Source organism: Plectropomus leopardus, chromosome 3 (genome assembly GCF_026936395.1).
Source record: "Plectropomus leopardus strain MGB_pleo_1.0 chromosome 3, ASM2693639v1, whole genome shotgun sequence".
Taxonomy (NCBI): Eukaryota; Metazoa; Chordata; class Actinopteri; order Perciformes; family Serranidae; genus Plectropomus; species Plectropomus leopardus.
The window spans coordinates 16,153,473-16,177,044 of NC_142178.1; the positions used below are offsets into that span (position 1 = coordinate 16,153,473).

Sequence of the window (23,572 nt, forward strand, 5' to 3'; positions counted from 1 at the left end):
TAAAACCAGTTTGCCTCCCCTTCCATCCCCCGAACATTCACAAATATGTGCAAAATAAAAAGATAAATCTGGTTAAAATATTCTGCTTACAATATTTTGTAAATGATATGTTTTTTTTTGTTTATTTGTTTGTTCTTACCTTGTTTAAAAAAAAGTTTAAATTACATGTAGGGGGTGTGAGTATTGTTTAAATGGAACGCTTTCTAAAAATCTGCAATCTGAAACAATTTACTGAATCATCCTTAACTCCCAGCTTGATACATACTGAAAACAGTAACTCTCTGTCTACAATATATAGAAGAGAAAAATGAAGAATAATCAAACAGATAACTCCCTCTCAAACACAATATGTTCTGAAACCACTTTTTACAAGTGCTACTTGCAAAATGGGATACTTTATATTTTGACATAAAAAAACAGAGACATTAAAGTGGATAAGCTATTCCCTCCTCCTTGTTGAATGATCTGATACATTTATTCAAATATTTTTTTCATTTTGAAATTTAAAACAACAGACCTAAAATGTCTGTTTGAAAATGAATGTGCACTGGAGGAGTCAAGTTTCCACATCAAGTTGCATATTGCATCATGACTGGCTTTCAAAGTAACTGCGATATCACAAAATCTTGCTTGTACGCAGGCTATGAACCATAAACAAAGTTTTACAGCGACCACAGAGAAATGATGAGGTGACAATAAGCAAATAATTTTTTGAGCATAAGGAAACTTTGATAATGGTGGTGCTTGATAGGGCCTTATTGTTACTGAGCAAAAATGACAATTTGATAAGAACTTTAAAGTGCCACCATTCAATCCTACAAAGTTGAGTGTTTAACAGTCAGAAAAAAGGTTTTGTTTGGAGTGTCACTGCATTTCAAAGTAAAACTCACCAGTTTCAGCGCTGCTTAAGTCATTTGTTGCGGTTGTTCCTCCGTAGGGCAGAAACTGTGTCCTGCAGCTGCTGGTGGACATTTGATGACAGCTGTGTTTCCTGCAAGAATTTAGAGCTTTGTTTACACACTAGAGCATGCAGGCAGGGGGTAACAAAGAGGGAGGTGAAACAGAGATAAAGCTTTAACCCTTAACACAAAGATGAAAACACAGGAAATAAAGATGTATTATTGATGGAGACACTGAAGAGTTATCTGAAGTGTCAGTAAACACACGGTCAGATGTGTTTACAGATACTCAACTGCAGAAACTTGGATGAACTTTGGAGTTTACTAATCTTGAAACAAGGGGTTAAATTGAGTCTACTAAGTCTACAGACAGGTAAGGTGTGATAGGACAAGATCTATCCCCTGGGACTCTGGAATGAGTTCATTAAGCTTTAATTAAACTGTTAAGCAGCTGCAGTGAGTTTGTGAGTACCTCATCAATTGTAACTCCATTGTACAGCAGTAAAAGGCTTTTATTTGATTTCCTTGACTACACACTGATGCAAACATTTTGTGTTTTTGTACTTGAGAGAGATATTTTCAGTGAGTCAGGGAGGGTCGAAGTTACCTGCGAGCCAAACAGGAGTAGTCCACATTTTGTCATTGTCCGAGTGTATTTAACATATTTTTATTTTGCCCGCCAAAGTCTTTACAGTATATTTCAGTGGTTGTTGCATGAATAGGAGAAAGTGGACTGCAGATTTCAGGATTCACTGTTTGTGACTGCCAGTGATGTCTTGTGTGCTACAGGTGAGCTGAATATCCCGTGATGCACTGGAAGTTGTAATTCAACACCAGAATATTCCTGGTTTGGTGTTGAACAGATTGTGCATAGTTGAGTAATTGTCATTTAATAATAATAAGACCACCTCCAGCATTACTAATGGACTTACTTAACCATGAGAGGGGAGGGGGTGGTGCAAAACGAGGGAGGCATTTAACCCTTTGAAACCTGGAGCAACATCACATAACATTTAATTTAATAATAATTTTAATTTGTTCAAATTTATTTATTTATTTTACTAATTTTAAGTCGTTTTTTTAAGTAATTTTCTTGTACTTTTTTACTACTTTCTAGCTGATTTTTGGGTGATTTCTTCTTTCATTGCTCATTGTCTTCTTCCAATGTTTTTTTGCTCAGGTTTCAAAGGGTTAGAAAAAAATTGATCACTAGTTGAGGGAGTTATGTTTTTTATTTGGCTTAGGAGAAGGACAATCATCTTTAAGCAGTTGTGTTTTGTATTTATTTTAAAGTCTAACCATCTCCAACCCCTATTCTGATAAATAAAGCGTAGTCCCTAATATTAACATAACATTTCCCTAAAATTACTGTCTTTGATTACATGATTGTGATTTTGCAGGTTTACATATTGAAATGTGGTCTTTGTCTCTCTCTACTGGCAGTCTGAATATCTTCAGGTCATTTCTCCTCTGGTGTCAGTTTGCTGTCTGATTCTCACTCACTTGACATGAAAGACTGACTTCTGTCAGTTGTTGTTGTTCTGGGCCTGAGTGCATCTTCGGCTGTCTGTAGGTTGGTAAATGTACTTTATTTTCAAACAATGACTAAATCAAATAATAAAGCCACATCTCAGTATGTATGTATGTTGGTACAGTAAAACAATTCTTTGTCCACTGAGCTATGTCCACACTTTTAATTGAAGTAATTAAAATTTCCACACATTGTGAACATTGTAGTTTGTGTGCCTGATGTATCAAAATACATATCTTGATACATCGGGCACACAAACAGATCCAAACACGAGGTGACTGTGAAAAAAAACCAAACTGGTTTTCGTAAGAGCTAGCTGGGAAAAAAATTGCACTTAGAATTACACTGAAAGGTTCAACACACTTTATATTAATAAATACTACTGAGCCATCATACACAGATGTGGCTGGTCACATAGCTAAAGTTTCTATATATTATGACTTTCTGCTTGGTCCTTTTTTACTCATGAGGACACCAATTTATAGAACAACATCACTGAAATACAGATGATTGTATTTGTTTCAGTAAAAGAATCTTTTATGGCCTGACTCCAATATGATGAACTTGACAGTTCCAATAACTTGAGATAAAACTTGTTGGTTTGAGAACTCTTAAAATCAATACCCACAAACTCAAAAGGAAGACCTGTTAGAAGGGTGAACACTACAGACAGAGATTCATCTAAAGAAAAACTTCACGCCCCAAATGACCTTTTGTATATCAATAATTCACCTTGTGCTGCGGTGAACTCATGAAGAAAGCTTTGTTTTTCTCACATGCCTCCACGGTGAACAAGAATCCAAAAACAGAGACAAGTCTTGATGAATTGAAGTCATGGGCGTCCGCATCAAACAATAACAAAACTATGTCAAAACATCTGTTTATAAACTCTCACACAACTCGTGCAGTTTATCTCCTGTGTACTCCATTGACAAAAATAGTAATTTTACCTTGGTGAATACAGGAGCTGCTGGTCTACCACTGCCTTAATCAGTTTGTGTTTTCAAGCGATTTCTATGTTTTAAAGAGTTTGTTCAGATTCAGCAAAGTCACACAATAGCAAAAAATAACTGATCCAGGCAGCAGTAGACCAGCAGCTACTGTTTTCAGTGAAGTAAAATTTGGATTTTCTCAACGGAGAAAAATTTCACTTTCAGATCGATTCACTGTCCAAAAAGCCTGTCTATTGGGGAAGTGTTGAGCATTTGATTATATGAACGAGTTGTGTGATAGTTTGTAGTCAGATGGTTTTATATGGTTTAGCTGTTGTTAAATAAGGACCTCCGTGACTTCAATTTCTCAAAACTTTTCTCCATTTCTGCATTCTTTGTTGGCCTTTGAGGCATGACAGAAAAAGCAAAGTTCTCCTCATGAATTCTATGCAAAATGGGGCGAGTAACCGATATAAAAAAGGTCATTTGGTGTGTGAAGTGTTTCTTGAAGGTTAGACCAATGAATGTGTGCCATTAATGTGTCAAAAAATCTGATATTAGCCAGTAAGAATGATCCAACTTTTAAATAATACTTATACTTTAAAACATATTAATCATTGCATCATATCAGCTGTTTCCATCTCACATTAAACAGAAATGCAGCTATTGTAGCTGCTTGCTGTGTGAACGCTGGTGGAATTTAAGCCCCCCACAGTTTCTGAAGGACTTCCCACACTGTCCGCAGATGTAAGGCTTCTCACCGGTGTGGATGCGGAAGTGCCTGGTCAACGCCCCAGAGTGACGGAAACACTTGGAGCATACCGAGCAGGTGTACGGCCTCTCTCCCGTGTGGATGCGAAGGTGAGTCTTGAGATTCTCCATGCGGTTGAACTCTCGGTTGCACTCCGTGCAGCGGAAGGGGCTGCAGCCCGGTGGATAAAGCTGCAGTCTGGTCCTCTTGCCTCCATCAATGGGTTGCTGATAACACTGCTGGAGCTTCTTCTGGCACTGGCCGTAGTGCCGCCGCAGCAAACTGGGCAGGTGGAACGTCTGGCCGCAGTGCTTGCAGGCATAGAGGTTGGTGAAGGTGTGGCCGAGGCTGCGGCTGGTCCGCACGTGGACTCCATAAACCTGTGGTGGGGCTTCTGGGATGGAGGTTGGTTCTGCCAGTTGGAAGATGTTTGGGAACTCTGCAGAGAGAGATTCGAGATCTGTGGAGGTTAGTGGTCATGGGATGGTTAAAGTGAAGAGAATTTGAGTTGTTTTACTCACTTTATTGCATTTAGAATTTGCCAAATTTGAATATTTTCATCTTTTTTTCCTTTACATACTTTTTATAGGCTTCATCAGCCATAATAATACACAGCAAATATATAGAGTTGCAGTGTATTTGTTTTGGGAAATACTTGGATAAATATATAAAATAATATAAATAATATTCATTTCAAGCTATATGTATTGGTATTCAAAATGTTTTGAAAATAGGCTGATGTGTCCAGATGCCAAATGTTGGCAACATCAGTTTGACTTTCACATGGATATTCAGAAAACTGACTGATAAGATGTTGTTTGCAGTATTAAAAATACTAAAAAGGCAATCGATAGAAAGGCCTTCATCTGAATTAAGTCTGAATGGCCATTTAATCAAATTCACCTTTATTACAGATACCTTTTATGTTAAGTGCCATGAGGTCTAAAAGCTGTTTTGGAGGGGAAGCACCGAGCACACAGGATGTTAAGATATAGCATATTAACATCAATCAGTATATCAGAATGTGGAAAGTTTATTTAGCTAGAAAATGTATATTTTGTGGTTGTTTGAAATACTCATTGTTTTCTTTCTCACCCTGAGCCAGCCTGGTGCAGGACAGAGGCGCGTTTGAGTCTTGGCCCTGATTATCCAGCACTTCTGGTTTCCACTCCTCCAGCATTTCTGACTGGACCGCTGACATACACTCCGGGCTAAAATCCTCCACTTTGATCGAGTCTAAACAGCAAGCCGAATCCTCTCCCTCGTCTTCTGGCTTCTCCTGCTTTACTGTAACCTGCCTTAAAATGGACTCGTCGTCCCCGCTGGGAAGTGGTGGTGAGTCACAGTCTTGAGATGCCAGGTCTCGGCACGGCTGGTTGACGCTTTCTACTCTCACCCCGCACACACGGGAGGTCTCTACACTGGCTTCTGTTAACAAAAAGATCAAAGGGTTCACACAATGAGCAAGATAACATAAGAAATAAGACTATTATTCACCAAATATACAATGAAATTTTTCAAATTTTCAAGAACAGATACTTGAGTAAATTTCCTGTGAATGTCATGTCAAGTATATTCACTGGCCGACCTTCCTAAGGGTAAAATAGGCAGCTGACATTGAAAGATCTGCCATTTTTTTGAGGGAAAGCTTGCCTAGTGTGCCACATGTGCTAGGACCAACACTGAGTACTTTGCTGAGTTTGGCTTTGATGTCTCATCCATATTAATTTTAAATATACAAATAAATGAAGTGATCTGTGTGTTACTAACACATACAGTTGCATCTAAGAAATGTTTGTCACTACAATTTAGCACTCTTGTGAAAACAAAGGCTTTTAATTTAATTTATCCTATTTATTTATTGGCATTTTTCATTTTAATCCATTTACTGATTTAGTGGTTGGCATATAATTTTTATTAACTTATGTATGTATTTACTTTGTGCTGTTATGCTTTCATTTACTACTTATCTACTGTTGTGCTGAGTAATTTACTTATTTATTGTTATAAATGTTATTTTATCCATTTTTATGTTTCTATCTACAGGTTTCATCCTGCCTCCTGTGTTTCCTCACTTATGGCACATACTCCTGGCTTGTGTGTTTGTGTGTGTGTGTGTGGGTGGTGGATTTTGTTTTATTGTATGCAGCACTTTGTCTTTTGGTTTATATGAGAATTATTATACAATTAAAGTCTTATTGATTGATTGACCTACAGAAAATAAAAACGACAACATACCTTCAATCAAGGCATCACAAGCAACAGCACATCTATCATTTCCTTCCCTCTCATCAGCATCACTGTCATGCTGTGTCTTCACATCACCGCCTGATCTCTGCTCCTCAGGTGCATGTAGGGAGTCAGGGGGCGGCTGGTGTGCACGGCTGTGACCTGCAGGAGAAGCGTCACCTCTGACCCCCAAGCAACTGTGCACGTTTCCCACTTTAGGATTGAGGCTTTTTTGATTGAATTTAGCGTTAGGCGGTTGATGTGTACGTTTTGTGGCATTCGGGTGCTGCTTTGTAGGAGGAGAGCTGCCACGTCTTTCCTCCACGCGCGCAGAGTCCAGCAGAGCTTCAGCTCTCTGCAGTCTTTGTTTGAGGGACTCGTTCTCTCGTCGCATCTCCTCATACACGTCTCCTGTTGCCTGACCTACAAGCTTTGTCACCTCTCGGACTGCGATCTCCACAGCCACCTCAAACGCTCCGTGTATCGCTGCAACAAGCTCCTCCTGCAGAGACAGAGCGGACTCAGCTCCGGCTGCTTTCGGACGCTTCTTGGTCACAGACAGCTGCGGCTTCATGGTGCATTCAAAGGCACTTTAGCTCCGTGCAGCGATTTGTGATTATAAACTCCTGACGGATAACAGAATTCCTCAGTTATGGATGCCTTGTGACGACACAGCCTGTTTATATGCAAAGAGGAGGTTTTACTTCCGCTGACAGCTCCTGACACCCGCTGGTGTTTTGGCTGAACTGCACCGGTAAACTCTTTGAAACCAAGGTTAGGCCTGTAATTTTTTACGGGGGGCATGTATGGAGTGGGTGTTTGGGGATCCTCCAGCAGAACGTTTTGCGCATGAAAAACTTAATTTCCTTAATTCTCAGAAATCTTTATGCACCAATTAGTGCATTTTCTGCATCAGTTTAAGTAAAATGTCTTGAATTTTGTCAAAATAAAAGTAGACTACTCTGCTACTTTCGTGTTTTTATTGTGGGGGATAAATGTACTTAAATGATAATAATAATAATAATAATAATACTCTAAATATTGAGGGGGCATGCCCCCCCCCAAAAAAAAAAAAAAATAAATAACTATGTTTAAAACCTTTACACACTGGAAAACGTGCTGACAAATAGTTATTTTGTAACAATTTTAAATACAGTCATTTGCAAAAGTCTCAGGCCACCAATTATCTGTTGTTTCAGCAAAGTTGTACTGAGGATCTTTCTAACTTTATTAAGATGAAGAAGAATACAGAGAACATACACAAAAGGTAGCTCAAACTATCAACATTGAGCTTTGGACATGTCTTGAGTACTGTAAATCTCATATTGTCTGCCCAAGAGAGTTCAAGACAGGCTATGTGAAAACGGAGGTCACACTAAATAGCTAACTTTAGACTGTTAACATTGTTTTATTCTGAAATATTTGCATTTTCAATACTGTATACATATTTCCTGCATGTTCTGGTTGTATTTTAGTAAAGAGGCTACTGTAAGATCACTATTACCTTGCTAAATTAACAAAGTTTAAAGGTGGCCTCAGAATTTTGTATGTAATTATATTTTTATCCTAGCTTTGTCAATTTTCCCTAGACATTTATCCCAAGCTTTCTAAACATAATTTTGTAGATCCACTAATTTCTTGCAATTTGTCAAACATTTCTTACCAAGCTGCTCAGTGACATTTCCCCTGTGTTTTTGAAAGAAAGTGCACCAATTTGCTAAGGGTTCAGAGGCTTAAATGCTTGTGAAAGACATCTGAAAGCAGCACAATGAAGGTGATGTCACTCCAGGTTTCAAGGGATTCATTAAAAATTAAAAACTGACAAGGTGAAATTGAGAAACTAGATTTTATTTTGTAAACAAAACGTAAGAAAAGGTTCAAAAGGCACTTCTAACAAAGGCCAACAAGTGTAAGTGATGCTTTCAGGGTCCATCAGCCACGGGATTTGTAATGGTCCAAGTTAGCAAGTATCCATCCAGAAGGTCCGAGGACGGCCAGAGTCAGCACCGTCAGCACGAACATTGATTCCTGTAGGACACAGCCGTGTTACCCCCAAAAGTTAAACATGGTTAGGAATATTTTAAAACCTTTAAAGTCAGGACATTTTCCATGATAACTCATTTGTAAACTTACCGCTGGGCCTATGTTATCTTTCGGAGGTTTGCCGTGGATATAACTCGCTCGTTGTTGAATCATCACGCCTGCTCGGGGAGCAGGAGCCCGTCGAGCCCTCAGCAGTCCGGCAAAAAGTCCACTCATGTTTGGGTTTGTAAGACAAAGGCTGGTTTCTTCTTCTGAGACAAGATAAATGACCGCTGAAGACTTTGAGGAGGATCCACGCGCGCTTTAAAGTAGCTACGACACACCTGTTAATTGGTATGATTTTAATGAGGCTGCCTTCAGGGGCTATAGGAAAAACCAAAAACCTTTGATGGGTTCAGTGTCGATGTATGAAATTCTGTGGCAGTTTCTTTCGTCAGCATAATAATTATTATTGTTTCTAACAGTTTCTAAATTGACATTTAGATTTTAAAAAATAGGCTATGTATATTCAAGGATAAAATCTGTGGACAAATGTCTGAATTGGGGACATTGGATGTGAATCAGATAAACTTACACAATAATTATTGTTTAACCTTATCATATTGATATTTGGAATTGCTTATTTGACACATTTTTTTTAAAGAAAGAAGTATTTTATATGATTAATTGTAAAGCTATAACGTTGGTTGTTTTTAAAGCATTATATTTGTGTTTTATATAGGCCTATTCTAAAGCACTGACTGACGATGCATATTAAAGTGATAGATTTAGGGATGTTGGCCAGAAAGAGCAGTGAGGCAGTTCTTTCTGCATCACAAAGGTCAAACACTAATTTCCACAGAAACAGGTCACAGCCACAGTGTCATGGACTGTCCTGTGTTTTCAAACCTTTTTCTAAAAAAAAATGATGATATCATATTAATTTTAAAAAGGACACAACAGACCCTGCCTCTACAATTCCATGTTTAACTCACATTTTAATTCAGCATTTGCAGTGAGAATGTTTAGAAATACATTCAGCACACAGGCCTCAAAAACTGGGACATGGGTCCTCACTTTATCACAGCTGGTAGGACAATGGCGCCCCTTGGTGGTCCATGTTTATAGCCTACAGAAATATCTATTCTAGACATCATCCACATGTTTAAATTCACAACGCAGGGAAGATATGCCTCTTTATTTAAACAGAGATCTATAAAAGCTGCTAACATGCAATATCAGCAGCTGTGCATCCCGATCAATACTGGTCCTAATGGCTACAGGGCACACTCATCATTAGCTCTGTTATACTTGAACTGTCTCTCCATTAATGTCGCTCCAGGTTTCGAAGGATTAAAGTTACATTAAAAATATTAGGGACATCACTTGGACTTTCCCTGTGTGTGTCCTGTCCCTCAGCTTGACTGAAAGCTTGAAGCCAGTGTTTGACATAACAGGAGCCTGTAGTGTCTCCTTCTGTTTTGGACGTGCTGACTCCCGCTGGTTTGTTGTTCCTCTTTCTTTCCAGATTGGCTCCTGTTGTTTTTAAGGTGAGCTCCTCGGCACTGACGTCAGTGATGGATTACTCTTTGATTACTCCCCTCCGTTCCCCCCGCGGGTCCGCGCGCCACTGACGCACCGGTCGGAAGTGGGTCGGCTCAGCATTAGCGCGCGTGAAGGTTGCAGTCTGGATGCTGTCTGAGTAATTAGACTGTCTGTCTGTCGGTGCAGGTGCATGGTTACACTTTGTCTCATTAAAACGTCATTTAAACTGCAAAGCGGCAGGTAAGCACTCTCATTATACTCTATTGTTTAAAATAAGTTTTCTTTTGGTTCGTTGGGACACGTATTTTTCTTGCTATAGTAGACAGCTGTAACCAACAGCAGCCAGGATACTGTGTGGAAGTAAGTTAATTAACTCTTTGAACCCTGGATCGACCTCAGTTTTCGTGTGCTGCGTTTATACACCTTTCACAAGCAGAGAGAACACTTATGAAAAAAAACTAGAGAAACATTTCCAGTAATCTACATGTATAATTATTTTAAACTTAATATTTAGAATTGTATTACTTTTTCTCTTTTTCCCCCCAGGTCATTTCTTTTTGTTTTTAATTTATTTATTTATTTATTTGAAAGGGGGTGGGGGTGATTTCTTGTTAAGTTGCTGATTAAATTTTTTCCAAGTTTTTAAAAATTTACTCAGGTTTCAAAGGGTTAATGTTAATGGGAAATTATTTAAAGAAGAGTTGGTGCTATTGGCTATTGCATATTGCATGTCATACAAAATGAAAATACTAACAAAAACATATGAAGCATGGTTGACTTGTAGTTTTTAATACTTGTTTATTCTTACAGCTACTCTGCAACTCGTATGGCAAAAGGTGACTATGCTAGGGCAAAAATCTTGTTTCCATCCCTTTTATGATATAAAATCGAGTTAAAACAAACTGTATCTCCTAAAAGCGGACATGCCATAAATCTACTAGTTTTATCTTCTTAAATGGGAATATTTTCTGGTGTTCTTTATTTGTTATGATATAATTTAAAGTTCTTTGGGTTTTGACTGTTGGTTGGACAGTAAAAGCAATTTAAGTCAACTTGAGATATGGAAAATTGCAAATTGCACATAAAAAAATCTTATTATTAATCTGACAAAACTGTCAGCTAAGTTATCAATTAATAATATGGGCACAAACGACTACACCTGACTAGACTGCTGTCTGAGACTTTATCAGACAGGAAAGGAAACTAGGTGTTTGGGCTGCAGCCATGGAAAAGTGTCTGCTGGCTGAAGCCCTGAGCTTTGCTTGTGGCTGTGATCTCATTAGTTTGACCAATTTGGTGTCTCTCCTTTCTCCCCTTCAGTTTACCTTCCTGTCAGCCACCTTCCCCCTCGATATAGTCCTCCTCTCCTCATATCACCGCCCGAAAGCTCTGCATCCTCGCAACATGGCAGAAACCCCAGAATCCACCTCCTCTGAGGACGGCCTGCATGTGCAGTGGAAACTTTCCAATCAACGAAGTAGGAAGTCTGGATGCTCCAATATTTTTACAGGAGTCCACCTGCACCAGCTGTACAGGCTGTTCAGAACCGCAGGAGAGAGAGATGCTGAACACCGGGCGAAGCTGGTGTGGCGAGGGATGGATGCAGATATGGAAGAGAAGGAGGAGGAAGGGGAGGACAGAGAGGAGGAGGCAGGGCTGGCCCAGGCCCTGGTGGGGCTCCGAGTCCGAGCGAGGAATAAAGCAGGGATCAGAGCAGAGGGACACAGAGACCACAAGTGGCTCCGAGCATCAGGGTATCTCAGGTAAGTGACGGTGCCAAAAGGCAGGAGGCCAGCAGAATGTAAAAAGATGTGAAAATAGATATGTAGATGAGAAGTTAAAAGAAAAAGGAGTGAAACCTTTTCTTAATCTTATTTGCAGAGGATCTGCGAGTAGTTTTTCTCTTGCAATTTATTATAGTCATTTAATGTACATATCAACAATCACTTGAACTTGTAAGACAATGATACTCAGCTTGCAGCCCATTGGCCAAATACGGCCCCTGATAGGGTGCTGGATGGCCCCCCAACCATTTTCTAGTTCACAATTAACATAAAGTGATTCACACTGGGAATTGCTTTTGTATTTTTAGTCTGCATAAATGCCAGAGTGCATAAGTATCAAATCGAGCTTGTTTAGCAAAAAAAGTGCCAGTAGAGGATCCCATGCACCCCCCAACAGAGGTCCTAGCTAAGCCCCTAATCTCATAAAATCCCAGAAACGTACTAAAATCATATAAATGTAAAAAAAAAAAATCCTATTAATGTCCTAAAATCGTAGAAACATGTATGGGGCTGCAGCGACTGGCCCCTGACCTCCTGTCATCAAAGTGGCTCCAAAGCAAAGCAAGTTGAGTATTCCTAAGGGTCCCTTCAAGGTCCCGTCTAACTTGACTTCAGAGTCTTGAGCCTTGAAATGCAGCATGTAAATTGTCATGTGCCTAACAAACTCAGCATGACCTCACAAGACTGTGTCCTCCTCTCTTTGCATACCATCTCTCTCTCTCACACACACACACACACACACACACACACACACACACAAACTGTCACGCTTTGCTTTCGACATTCCTCACTTAGATGAAATTAGATTAGTTGGAGGAGTAATGAACCGCCACTGAATGAGAAAATGGGGTCTACTGAGTCTACGGGTCAGTGTAGTAATAACAAAATGGTGAACCAACTTAACAAAATATTGATCCAACACTTTGGTTCAGTGTGAAATATCTCAACATTTTGCCATGACATTTGTTGCAGACTTTCATGTTCCCCTCAGGAAGAACTTGATTGATCCTTTACTTGATCTTTTCTTCCAAACTTCCATTTGTCAAGTATGTATACAAATACCTGCAAAACTAAAGACATCCCCACCAGCCTCAGTTTTACTTTGGTTATTTCTAATTAGAAACGTTAGCGACCTAAAACTCAAGAAGAAAATTATAAATGGTAAACATTACACCCTCTCAACATCAGCATTTTAACACTGTAAAACTGAGCATGTTAGCATGCTGATGTCAGGCTCAAAGCACTGCTGTGCCTAAGCACGGCCTCGCAGCCACCAGTGTTCATACTATTGTTTCAAAACCACATAACTACTTCTTCTGCATGATGCCGTGACTTCACAGGAGAATTTCTAAAACATGTTAAGGTATCTTAAGTTACACGGAAAGTCATGCTACACACATCTTTATTTCAGTTGCTGAATGGCTGGTCCTCCTCTCCTGAGAAAAGGGTGGTTGTGTTTCATTCAGGTCACATGTTCATTTGAGGATAAAAAAAGTATCATTTACACAACCTGAATCCACGCATTAACAAATCAACAGCAGCATTATTATGTCCTGTGTGCTCAGTGTAATATGTGGGCTACAGTGGGCCTGTTAGAGTTCAGCAAAATCAGAGCCACATCTGTCTTTCAGGATCGAGGAGCCGTTATCCGTCTACAGTGTTGAAGACGAGGAGGATGACATAGCAGCCAGTTCAGGAGAGCTCCTGCCTGCGACGGAGGAAGACATCCCAGAGAACCCAAACCCCTTTAAACCCTCCTCATGGAGGTTGGGTTTGACAAGACAGGAAGGTGTCAGCCACACAGAACGCTACCTTCACCGCATCCTCCACTAACAACAGACTGAACTTGAACCAACACACAGTAGTGGAAGCTGAAGTCATGAAATACAGGACTGATCCTACATTTAAAGGACATCATGTATTCCTACTGTTAGCACCACCTGCTAACATGTGCTCTACATGTAAGAGTCCAGCTTAAAGAATCAACAGTGAACTTTGGTAAATCTGGGAATAGTTCAACTGTTTTAGGAATTTCAAATATATACCTGCACAGGGGACAGAGAAACAGGCATAACTTATATTTATATTTATATTTAATTATATTTTACCCCATTTTCGTGTCTTTAAGTTGTTTAAAATACAGCCCAATGTAATAGACGATCCCTCCTCCGAATACCTGCTTATTCTCAGAGACGAGAACCTTCATGACACAGAATATCAAGGGTGCCCCCCTTTTTGGGGATAAAGAAAATCGAAGATCCTATTGATAGATGTCAATACAATATGAGGTATGATGGGATTTTAATTTTGACAAATATGTACGATTTTATTTATGGTTAAACAATTGTGCATTTTATATACATGTCTAATAATTTTCTTGCGACCTTGCCTGAACCCAAAAGTACGGAATACCTTTATAAATTAAGGTTGATCTAAGTCTTGTCCCATCATGAGGCTTTCCCCGTCCAAGTGCATCAATGACCGAAAACAGTGGCCAGAAATCCCGACATCTATATGTGTGTAACAGTAGCCAAAACAATGTATATTCAAAAATATGTCAAAATATTCTACTAATTCTAAACCTTCTCCAGGCCTTGAAAACTGTTTTTCTGATTTCATAACTTTTCCAGGAATTTACTGACCATGGGAACCCTGACCAGAGTGTGTAACGCTAGAAATGAAATTTCCCATGTACATAAGTACAATGAATTTTTGAGGGCACACCAGTTAAAACGAGTTGGCAGGGTTGTTGGTACTGTACTTTCCAGATCCTGGTAAACACTACAGCATGTCTTAACACTGCATCTAAAGCACTTAAAGACTGTTTTCATCCAAGGATGTTTGATGGTTTTTATGACTTTCTAAAGGTGCTGTTATATAAATTTCTGAGCATATCTATGATTCAGAGTCTGACTCAGAGGTTGTCTGCACACAGTTCTCAACATGGAGGTGGCTCAGCTGGCAGCAAGCAGCTAACAGGGATATTTCCATCAACAGTGGTTACTACAGCAACAGTGTTAACAGAAGATAATGGTTATGGGGGGGGGGGGCTATGCCATCAATCACATTCTTTTACAAACTGCAATAACAGGTGGGCGTTTTGTTTCCGACCACTTCGTGATTTTTAGTCCATCAATCACTCTCTTTTTAGCTCTCTTTTTTGGTCTCCACCAGGTCTTGATGAGACTGTATTTTTAGCTGCTAAATGCTTCACTATTATCACCAGCAAGTCGCTAACTGGGTCTGTTTGCTGATGGGTGCTGAGCACGCAGTGTACAGCGATGGTTCAACTGGACCAACAAAGTAACCTTACCATAAAACTAAAAACAATGAGCTGAAAGACGCTGAAATGCTCTGTAGAGCTAGGCTGAACTGGAGGAGATAATTCTCTGTCATCACCACAAGTGACTCCTTTCACATGACGTCATTTGATCCACTGTTGATATAAAACTGCTGATTATAGCAGCTTAAACGACATAAGTTGATAGACTGTTAGCATATTATTGTTAGACTGTAACATTTCTAAAATGACCTGCAGCTGTAAGTATACCCAGTGTACATCAGCAAGACGGTCTGGCTGAAAGTTTCATATTTGTGTTGTGTGACTTTTCTCATTTTCAAAAATGCACGTCATCTGTATTAATGTAATATGTTTTAATTATAATCTATCATTAAATATTACATACAAATTATACAGTGCATTGTCACAACAATACATTTCATGTCAGTTCAGTACAGCAGGGAGTTACTTTGTTGTTTTACTTTAGGTCCACCCCAAGAGTCAGAAAGTGAACAGAGATCAACATGGCCGAGACACGAACAGAAGCCTGTGGGAACTCACCAGCCCCTCTCTGCCTGCTTGCAGACAGGATCAGTTTGTCTTCTTCGCCGATGATTTAACTCATCAGTGCAAGAAGAAGCCAGTCATACTTTTCTCAGCTTATCATATAACAAAAGTGCCTCTGCTTCCCAACATCACACCAGATGACTTGCAGATCCTAATCTAAACGGTTAGGAGGAGCATTGAGTAACTGTGAAAACAATTCAAATGGCTTGTGTTTACTGTTTAAAGACATACACACCACTGACAGCCCAGTTCCTAAATCTTCAAAACTTAACCACAATGAACACTTCTCTTATTTGTTAAAAAAAATATATGTTGATCTTCACCAGTGGCACCACTGCTTTCACCAGCCCAAGGCTCTTAACTGTGTGGGAGGGAATATGCAGGTGAATATTAAAAGGCAGACGTAAAACAAGAAAAAAACATGGAATGCAACCCCTCCCATCCAAAAAACAAAGTATGAGAGGCTTATGACTGGCGTGCATGTGTGTGGGCAACACATTACGTGCACCCTGGAGTCCAAAAGAAAAGTCTGACACCTCACTGAAAATCTTTCTTGCAGGAAGGTACAGAATCTTCATCACTCTGAGCGTTATTTCTTCACTGACATTCAAGCAAGGCACAGAGGCAAACAGGAAAGATATGTTGTGAAATTCTTCCTCTTTTGCCCTCATCTCTTTATCCACTCACTCACTCTGTAACCAAAATATCCAGAAGGAGAGGTGAGGAGAGGAGAGGAGAGGAGGGGAGGATGATGATTACTTCTGGGACAAAAACCTGCGCTCTCAGATTCTGCCCTTTCCTCCATCTGCTTATCCACACTCCATGCTCCTTTCCTCACTCCAGCTTCCTGCTGTTCCTCCACTTTCTCTTTGTTGATTTGTTCCTACCACCAGGTGAAGAACGGTCTTCTGCTCTGGAAACTCTGTGTGTAGGACTCACTGTTGGCTCTCTGAGGTGCTCTGGCTGTTTCAACAATTACTGGGGGCATCTGGACCAACTGCAGAGGTGTTTTACCGTCCTTCAGGGCTTGGCACAGGTTCAGGATCTTGGAATTAAAAAAAAAAAACAGTACATTAAAATAAAAACACTGTGCTTTAAAGCAATACGATGTGTCCAAGGAGCTGCATGATAAACTGCCGAAAAACGAGAGGAGAAAAACTCACCTGCCCCCTCATTACGGCTACTTGTTTGTGAAACTGTCCTCTATCGAAACCGGGGTCTTTCTATGAGACACAGTAGAGGATACACATATGTTATACATGTTTACAGCCACAGAACTGAGTCATCCACCACCTTGAATTTTCGAACATTTCAGTTTCCTCACTCTTGTACTCCACAATTTTTTGTCTCTCCATACCTTGAATAATTCATACAAATCCTCCTCCAGGTCTTTGATGAAATTTGGGTCAGAGAGTTTGGGCAGGACCAGCTCTCTGATTTCCTGGGAGAAAGGAATTTTGGCCTGGGTAAGCCACGCCCAGTAGAACGGGTCTGGTGATTGGAAAAGGAAACGGTGTCTTAATGATTATTGATATGACTTGTGAAGAGCTGGACAGTTAATGATACATAGCTGATCTACTGTGTCTTTGTATATACAAGATGCTATAGCAGCTTTCACTGGGCTAAAAACGATGTCAGTGTAGGTGCTTACAGGCTCTCCAGGAATCAGGGTGTTTGAGGGGGAAGGCTAGGCCGTTGTCTATAGCTGCCAGCTTGATGATGGGGTCTTTTACTACCACCCAGTCTGTGTCCTACAGAGATAAACATATAGATTATAAAATAAAAATAACCACACACCTATGTCATTCAGCAATTTATCAGATGACCATCAAGACTGACTGTGTCTGTGTGTTCTCACCCTATTCCCAACAGGGTCCATGGGACAGTCATACTTCAGCAACCAGTTGTCATTCCCCCTGTCTAGGATACAGAAAGGAGACACAAATTCAAACAAACCAAATGACCAGATGGAAGTTGCCATGGATGAATTCAAGACTGTAATTGAGTGTATAACATCTGAATAACAATTTAACCAAGTTAAGGGAACTCTGCACAATATCCAGAACGTATCGATAGCCCCCTTCACAGCGCCTGTTTAAAGCAAGAATATCGTGCCATTATGCTGCCTCACTGTTTTGTATGAAAGGTACGACTGCGGAAAGGAGGGACAGAGTTGTCTCACCTTTTAGCTGGTAACAGAGGTAGTAACAGTGCCGAATCGAGGTGTATGTAAAAGGTAATGCTGGCAGGACAGGATTGTGGGTGGGATAGGTGAGACATTTTAATGGTGTGTTATGCATATGACCAACTACAGAAGATTTAAAAAGCAGCAGGCAGTAGTTAGCAGCTAAATCAAAGAAGAGGAACAGCAGCCGTAAATGTCCGCAAATTGGGAAAATAATGAGGTTTCCGAAACTCTTCACCCACTGAGCAGAAGACGAGATCAGCTGCCATATTAAAGGAAGGGTAAATGATAGTTCCAGTCATGTTTTACCATTGTTATTATTAAAGCACTGCCGTATGCTATAAGTCACAGGAAGGCCAATGCTGTTGTGTTTAACATCACGCCCATCACACATTTTGTTTCCAGATGCCAACATGCTATCTAAAATCACATACAGGAGTGGCATGATGCTGCTGTCATTTGGTTCGGTGTTAAAATGCAAAGGTGGTGTTAAGAAGGGGTTTTGTAAGAGGGCTTATGTTTCGGGGGTTGTTTGCTCATGGCTCTTAACATGGAAGTAGCAGAGCTGGCGGCTAGCAACTAACAATGCTAATAAAGGCAACAGTGCTGACAGAGTTAACAGTATTAACTGAGAGGTAACCAAAGAGTGGGTGCAATGTTTTTGGGCCACTGCTATCCTGTTATCAGCTGAAACTACCATAGGAGAGCTGCGTAGAGTGGCAGCCATGAGCTAGCCTGTGGGACACAAACACAGAGGCTCACGCACTAACAGCCATGGCCGGCCACACCATCTAGCTCAATAAAGATGGGAGAAGCTCTGATTACAACACACACACAGATGAGGTGACTTCATTCTCTGCTCAGGACGCCATTACTCCACAATATCAATAGCAAGCAAATACTGGTTTGCTGCTGTATTAATGCCCCAAATGTTACATAGAGCTCCTTTAACATTGCTGAGTATGTTGCCAATACTGATGACCCCGTCCTGACAGTGCAGGGTGCCTACGTGCCTGTGTTCCTGATGATGTAATCGAGGACTACGAGCCGCTCAAACTGCAGCTGTAGCTGACGATTGGTGTTTTCGGGTAGAGGCTCTGCTTCAAACCTCCGCAGCCAGAAATCTGCGTCCTTGTAACCGTCAACAAAGAGCTGGAAGGAGCCAACCTGGTGGAGCAGCAACAGATGGAGGGCTTTGTGTCAGAAACAGCACATGCATTCTCTGGATACTTGAGGGCTTTTTTTTTAACATAGTAATGTCATTACCCTTAATGTGCTGAACTGAGTTAAAGAAAAAATCCCCCCTCAAACCCTTGACACAAAATGACTTTGTCTCTTTGTTGCTTAGCAGTGTGTTTTTTTGACTGAGAGCTCCAGATCACAAGATGAATTTGATTGATAATTACCTTGGGTGGCAGTCCAATCCTGTGGAAACGCTGGCCCACTTTAGGCACCTTTTCCAGGGCTAACCTCTTTCCTCGAGACTTCACCCTGTCTATGGCACTGTAGTTGAAGGTTTCACTGGCCAGGTAAACCACCTAGAGAGGGAAAGATTGATTAAGTGAGGGATTATTTGCCAAAATGGTTTGTTGCAGTTGTAATATGGCGGCAGCACTGTGTGTGTCTTTACTTTGGTCCTGGGAACGATGTTGAGCTCCAGTTTCTGATCGACGAGGCTGGCTCCGGCCTCTGAGAGGTAACCCTGGTTCAGGACCAAGCAGTCGCGGCCAAAACAGCAGGGACAACACAGTTTCTGGAGCCACTTGGTCCACTTGGGGTTCAGCTGTCCATAAGGCTCTTCATTCTTCGGTTTGAACACTCCAATGATTTTCTGTGCAGAGAGGGAGAATGGGGAAAAATGAGTTGGAAAATCAGAAAAGAGAGCGCGACAGGGAGGTTCAGAATCCAAAGGGAGTTTGGAAAGGAAAATTTAACGACAAAAAAAGGAAGGTTTTGTTCTGTGTGAGACAATTAAATATCTAAATTTAAGTACAATTTCTTCCCTTGCAAACTTGAAAAAATGACTGAACCATACTGAGCACACAGCGGGACAGTCGAGAGGCAGACAATGCTTTAAAATGACACTGTCATGCACTGAAGTTGCCCACAACCACAGTGCTCTGCTAAAACTGACACTACAAACTCTCTGGTTTCTGGTGTTTCTAGTGTGATGAGTGTTTGATAACCAAAAGACAGATTTTGGGTGTGGTGTCACTTTAAAGTTGTATATAGAAATCACATGTTGCATTACGCTAGCATGACACACACACACACACACACACACACACACACACACATATACCGATTACATGGAACTTGGTCATCGAAGAGAATTATATCCTCACAGAGAGCTAGCACATGACCACTAAGCACACTGGTGACTAACTAAAGAAACTGGAGCGGTGGGGGACAAGGGAAGCCGGTCACTGGATAAAAAGCTCACAGTCTTGAATACTTTTTTCTGTTTTGTAAGCCTTTGGGTGAGTGTAGAAAGTGGCACATACTAGGACTATCTTGTCTTGAATAAACTTTGAATACAACAAGTGAAATTTGAGAATATCCAGCAACAAAGGTTAAAGACACACTTCCTTTGTTGATCATGGGCTAAACTCAACACACACTGTAGATGGGGACATGGTGGGAGGACAGCACCTATCAGTTGCTCAAGACTTTTACTCGTAGGCCCTAGCAGTGCTGATCAAAGTTTCCCGTCATTAACCTGGCATGACTAAAGTCAGGAGGGTGACTAAGGGAAAGAAATGCTCTATAACTGTCCATGTGTTGACTCCCTGATTTGTCTTGAATGTGTAGCTCTTTGTAAAAGCCCTTGCAAAAATAAAGTGATTACAAGTGTACATCAAATCAAACGTGTGCTCAGCGTTTTCTGTTTGATTAGATACTTCAGACTTTGCTCTTTGCTCAGACTTGTAATGCAAGAAAAAAGTAAGCGGCTACCTGAATTAATAGGTTACACGCTTCTTACCTGTCAATGTGTGTTATTGTTGTCGTCATAGTGACAGCTGGACCTTTACTCACACGCTACCTAAACATCTGCCAGCACAGCCGTAATCACAATGATGATACAGTAATTTTAGCGAGGGAAAAGCAACTGGATCAATAATATAAAATACATTAAAATGTGAGTGAAAATGTTGATTGTGTTTCCAATAATAATGTAATGTATACATGTTATGTATTATCTATATCTTAGTATTTTTGCTGTGAGCCAGCAAATGTTACTAGCTGTCAATATAGCTTTCATTAAAGTCGTTCTGTCAAACAATCAGGACAGGAGCACGCTGTCAGCAGTCATCAGTGTTGAGTCACAGAGTCATGTGGGGGCTCCTTGTATCACCAGGAAAGCTTACGCCTCCTAAACTCTGGAAGGTGTTACAACATTGGTTGAGGTGTTACATTTTAATGGACAAAATTTCAAAACTTTTCCATGACTTTTCAAGGACCCATGATAATTTTTTTTCTTACCCTACTTGCCCAGTGTTTTTCACACATATCAAATTCAAAGAATTATTACTTTTTAAGCGTTTCAGGTAATTTCCATGTTTGTTGCTGGGTTTTTTTCAAGTTCCTTTTTTAGCTTATTTTTTGATCATTTTCGTATACTTTATACTCTTTTTTTTTTTTTTTTAAATGGGTAACTTCTTCTAATAAGTACCTGATTTCCAGTTTTTTAATGCCTGTGAGAACCCTGTTTTTTGTTTGCTTTTAAAGTTATTTATCCACCTCTTTGTTAAGATGCAAACAAAGAATACAGAAAACATGTACAATGCATTAAAACACCAAACAAATTCAGAAGAAAATGGCTAAAGTCAATATTTAGTGTGAAACATGGAATCGTACATTCATAACAAAAGGTAGCTCAAACAATCAATATTGAGCTTTGGACATGACTTGAATGCAACCTGGTGTAAATACACCAGAAGATTAGCATTGTAAATCTCATATTGTCCGCCCAAGAGAGTTTCAAGACATGCTGAGTGGAAAGTGAGATCACACTAAATACCTGCAACTTTAGCCTGCTAAAGTTGTTTTTGTAATTTTTAATACTGTACATATACAGTATACTGTATATACTGTATATATACTGTACATATTTACTGTTTGTTCTGGTTGTATTTCAGCAAAGAGAAATAGGGGAAATAAATCTGTATGATCATTATAACCTTTCAACAATAACAAAGTTTATGGTGGCCTTTGACTTAAGGCAACTCACACAGTGTTGCTGCTGTGTGTTAACTGTCAGATAGGACAAAAAATCTTTTTCCACCTATGTATAGAAAAAAAAATGTATTCTGTTCTTATTTTTTCTATAGGTTGTTTGTTAAGTACTTCAACCTGCAGGTTCTCGGGTGTTGTCATGCCTTACAGCCTATTTGCCAAGTCATCACGGGCTAGTTATAAGAGGCCTTTCCTCTTAGTGACCAGCACTTTATTCAAAACAGTCTCGCACACATTGCATCACACACACTTTACACACCACAGAGACAGCTGCAGGGACCCTTAGCACACAAACTGTGGTAATCTGTACATGTTAGTCAGCAGCTTCTCCTCTTACCCCCTGCGAGTCTTTGACAAAATAGCTTCCACTGGATCCCTGGTAGATCCTCTCCGGGTAGATCCCCTCCTCTATGGCTCGCTCGGCCTTTCGGATGATCTCCCTGAACTCGGGATCCTCCGGGAACTCGTTTCTGTGCGGCTCCCGCGGCGAGTTCCCTCGGTCCCGGTCCAGGAGCGGCTGTCTCTCCCGGCTGCGCCCCGGACTGCCTGCCGGGATGCGCACCACCGAGCCCGGGGTGCCTCCAAACGCGCCCCGGGGGCTGGTGGGCTCTGTGGGACAGTAGCTGAAGTCACCGGAGTCCCGGAGCGGAGAGACGAGCGGACTCGTCTCGTCCATGATGCAGGAGGAGGACGAGGAGTGGTTTTAACTCCTTGAGAGAGAGAAGAAACAGAAAAGAGGACGAAATAGAAGAGGGGGAGAAAGTGGGGCGGTTGTTTTGTTGGCTAGCACTGACGCTGCTAACAAGGAAAAAAGAAAAAGTCAGGTGACTGTCAGCTTCCGGAAAGAGGCGGGACTTGATGAGTATTTTGATTTTTAACCAATCAGAGTTCAAATGCTCCTGTCAATAAATGAATCTCTAGCGCTGATTGGACACAATTGCTCCGCCTGCGGAAGACACGTGAGTGCACAGTTAATCAATTGACTTCATATAAATAAAGCATTTAGTGGAAAAATTATGCGCTCGACAAAAATCTGTTGGTTTCGATGAAATGTTAACAGCCAAATCCAACTCTCGAGTGCGTTTACATCCAACATTAAAAATCATGTAATCAATAAATATTAAGATTAACACCTGAAAAAGTGATTTTTTTTTGTCAACGCCATTAAGTGGAACGATATGCGGAATATTGCATGTGACCTCTGTTTTACATATGTATTTAATAATTTAAAAAACAACTATATATCTGCCTGCCAGTGAGCAGTAGACGCTGATCTGACACAGTATTTCAGGGCTTATATAAAGTTTTTGTTTCTATTTGTAATAATCCCCAGCGCTACTTCATTGTAAAACTGATCCAGGTCCAACGTGAATCCTACAGTCCTAGTGTCTATATAGCCACATAAGCTACCGGTATGTGAGAGAGACAGAGCTATAACTTTACGACCACAAAGCATCACTCATTGACAAAGTGTTGACTTTAAGAGATAAGGAGCAAAATGAAGACGTCTCAGATGGTAAATTGTTATTTTGCTAGTGTGTGACATTTATCACGTGACTTATTGTTGCATTTTGTTTGTGTTTCCCCATATGATGCTCAAATGCTCGGCCT

At 40.5% G+C, this 23,572-nt stretch overlaps 3 protein-coding genes across 5 annotated transcripts; 1 reads left to right on the plus strand and 2 right to left on the minus strand.

The window, feature by feature from the left end:
• Positions 1-2,467: 2,467 nt before the first annotated feature.
• On the minus strand, positions 2,468-7,066 carry LOC121942480 (uncharacterized). Its single transcript, XM_042485697.2, has 3 exons — positions 6,352-7,066; positions 5,209-5,541; positions 2,468-4,552 (listed from the first exon to the last, which is right to left on the minus strand). Exons 1-3 carry the CDS (start codon positions 6,914-6,916, stop codon positions 4,026-4,028), a joined length of 1,425 nt encoding a protein of 474 aa, XP_042341631.1. The 5' UTR covers positions 6,917-7,066; the 3' UTR covers positions 2,468-4,025.
• Positions 7,067-9,947: 2,881 nt separating this feature from the next.
• Positions 9,948-14,683, plus strand: avpi1 (arginine vasopressin induced 1). Of its 2 annotated transcripts, XM_088075729.1 has the most exons (4): positions 9,948-10,149; positions 10,720-10,745; positions 11,230-11,672; positions 13,325-14,683. In XM_088075729.1, exons 3-4 carry the CDS (start codon positions 11,314-11,316, stop codon positions 13,524-13,526), a joined length of 561 nt encoding a protein of 186 aa, XP_087931855.1. In that variant the 5' UTR covers positions 9,948-10,149; positions 10,720-10,745; positions 11,230-11,313; the 3' UTR covers positions 13,527-14,683. The 2 variants fall into 2 exon arrangements, with proteins under 2 accessions (XP_087931855.1, XP_042340381.2); XM_042484447.2 differs by lacking the exon at positions 10,720-10,745 and having other exon boundaries at positions 9,952-10,149.
• A 645-nt stretch (positions 14,684-15,328) lies between these two features.
• On the minus strand, positions 15,329-23,569 carry pi4k2a (phosphatidylinositol 4-kinase type 2 alpha). Of its 2 annotated transcripts, none has more exons than XM_042485044.2 (9): positions 22,299-23,569; positions 19,356-19,556; positions 19,132-19,263; positions 18,739-18,892; positions 17,399-17,460; positions 17,192-17,291; positions 16,898-17,031; positions 16,704-16,763; positions 15,329-16,585 (listed from the first exon to the last, which is right to left on the minus strand). In XM_042485044.2, the coding sequence occupies exons 1-9, from the start codon at positions 22,635-22,637 to the stop codon at positions 16,424-16,426; spliced, it is 1,344 nt and encodes a 447-aa protein (XP_042340978.1). In that variant the 5' UTR covers positions 22,638-23,569; the 3' UTR covers positions 15,329-16,423. The 2 variants fall into 2 exon arrangements, with proteins under 2 accessions (XP_042340978.1, XP_087931854.1); XM_088075728.1 differs by having other exon boundaries at positions 17,399-17,456; positions 18,735-18,892.
• Positions 23,570-23,572: the final 3 nt, after the last annotated feature.

What these genes read in the sequence shown, in the direction of transcription:
- LOC121942480 (XM_042485697.2), bottom strand. Translation starts at nt 6,916, where the DNA reads ATGAAGCCGCAGCTGTCTGTGACCAAGAAGCGTCCGAAAGCAGCCGGA. An exon ending in TTGTGATGCCTTGATTGAAG is followed by an intron (nt 5,542 to 6,351) that starts GTATGTTGTCGT and finishes TTTTGTTAACAG; the next exon opens with AAGCCAGTGTAGAGACCTCC. An exon ending in CTGCACCAGGCTGGCTCAGG is followed by an intron (nt 4,553 to 5,208) that starts GTGAGAAAGAAA and finishes CTCTCTCTGCAG; the next exon opens with AGTTCCCAAACATCTTCCAA.
- avpi1 (XM_088075729.1), top strand. Translation starts at nt 11,314, where the DNA reads ATGGCAGAAACCCCAGAATCCACCTCCTCTGAGGACGGCCTGCATGTG. An exon ending in CGAGCATCAGGGTATCTCAG is followed by an intron (nt 11,673 to 13,324) that starts GTAAGTGACGGT and finishes TCTGTCTTTCAG; the next exon opens with GATCGAGGAGCCGTTATCCG.
- pi4k2a (XM_042485044.2), bottom strand. Translation starts at nt 22,637, where the DNA reads ATGGACGAGACGAGTCCGCTCGTCTCTCCGCTCCGGGACTCCGGTGAC. An exon ending in TGGACCCTGTTGGGAATAGG is followed by an intron (nt 17,292 to 17,398) that starts GTGAGAACACAC and finishes TTATCTCTGTAG; the next exon opens with GACACAGACTGGGTGGTAGT. An exon ending in ATTTGTATGAATTATTCAAG is followed by an intron (nt 16,764 to 16,897) that starts GTATGGAGAGAC and finishes TGTGTCTCATAG; the next exon opens with AAAGACCCCGGTTTCGATAG.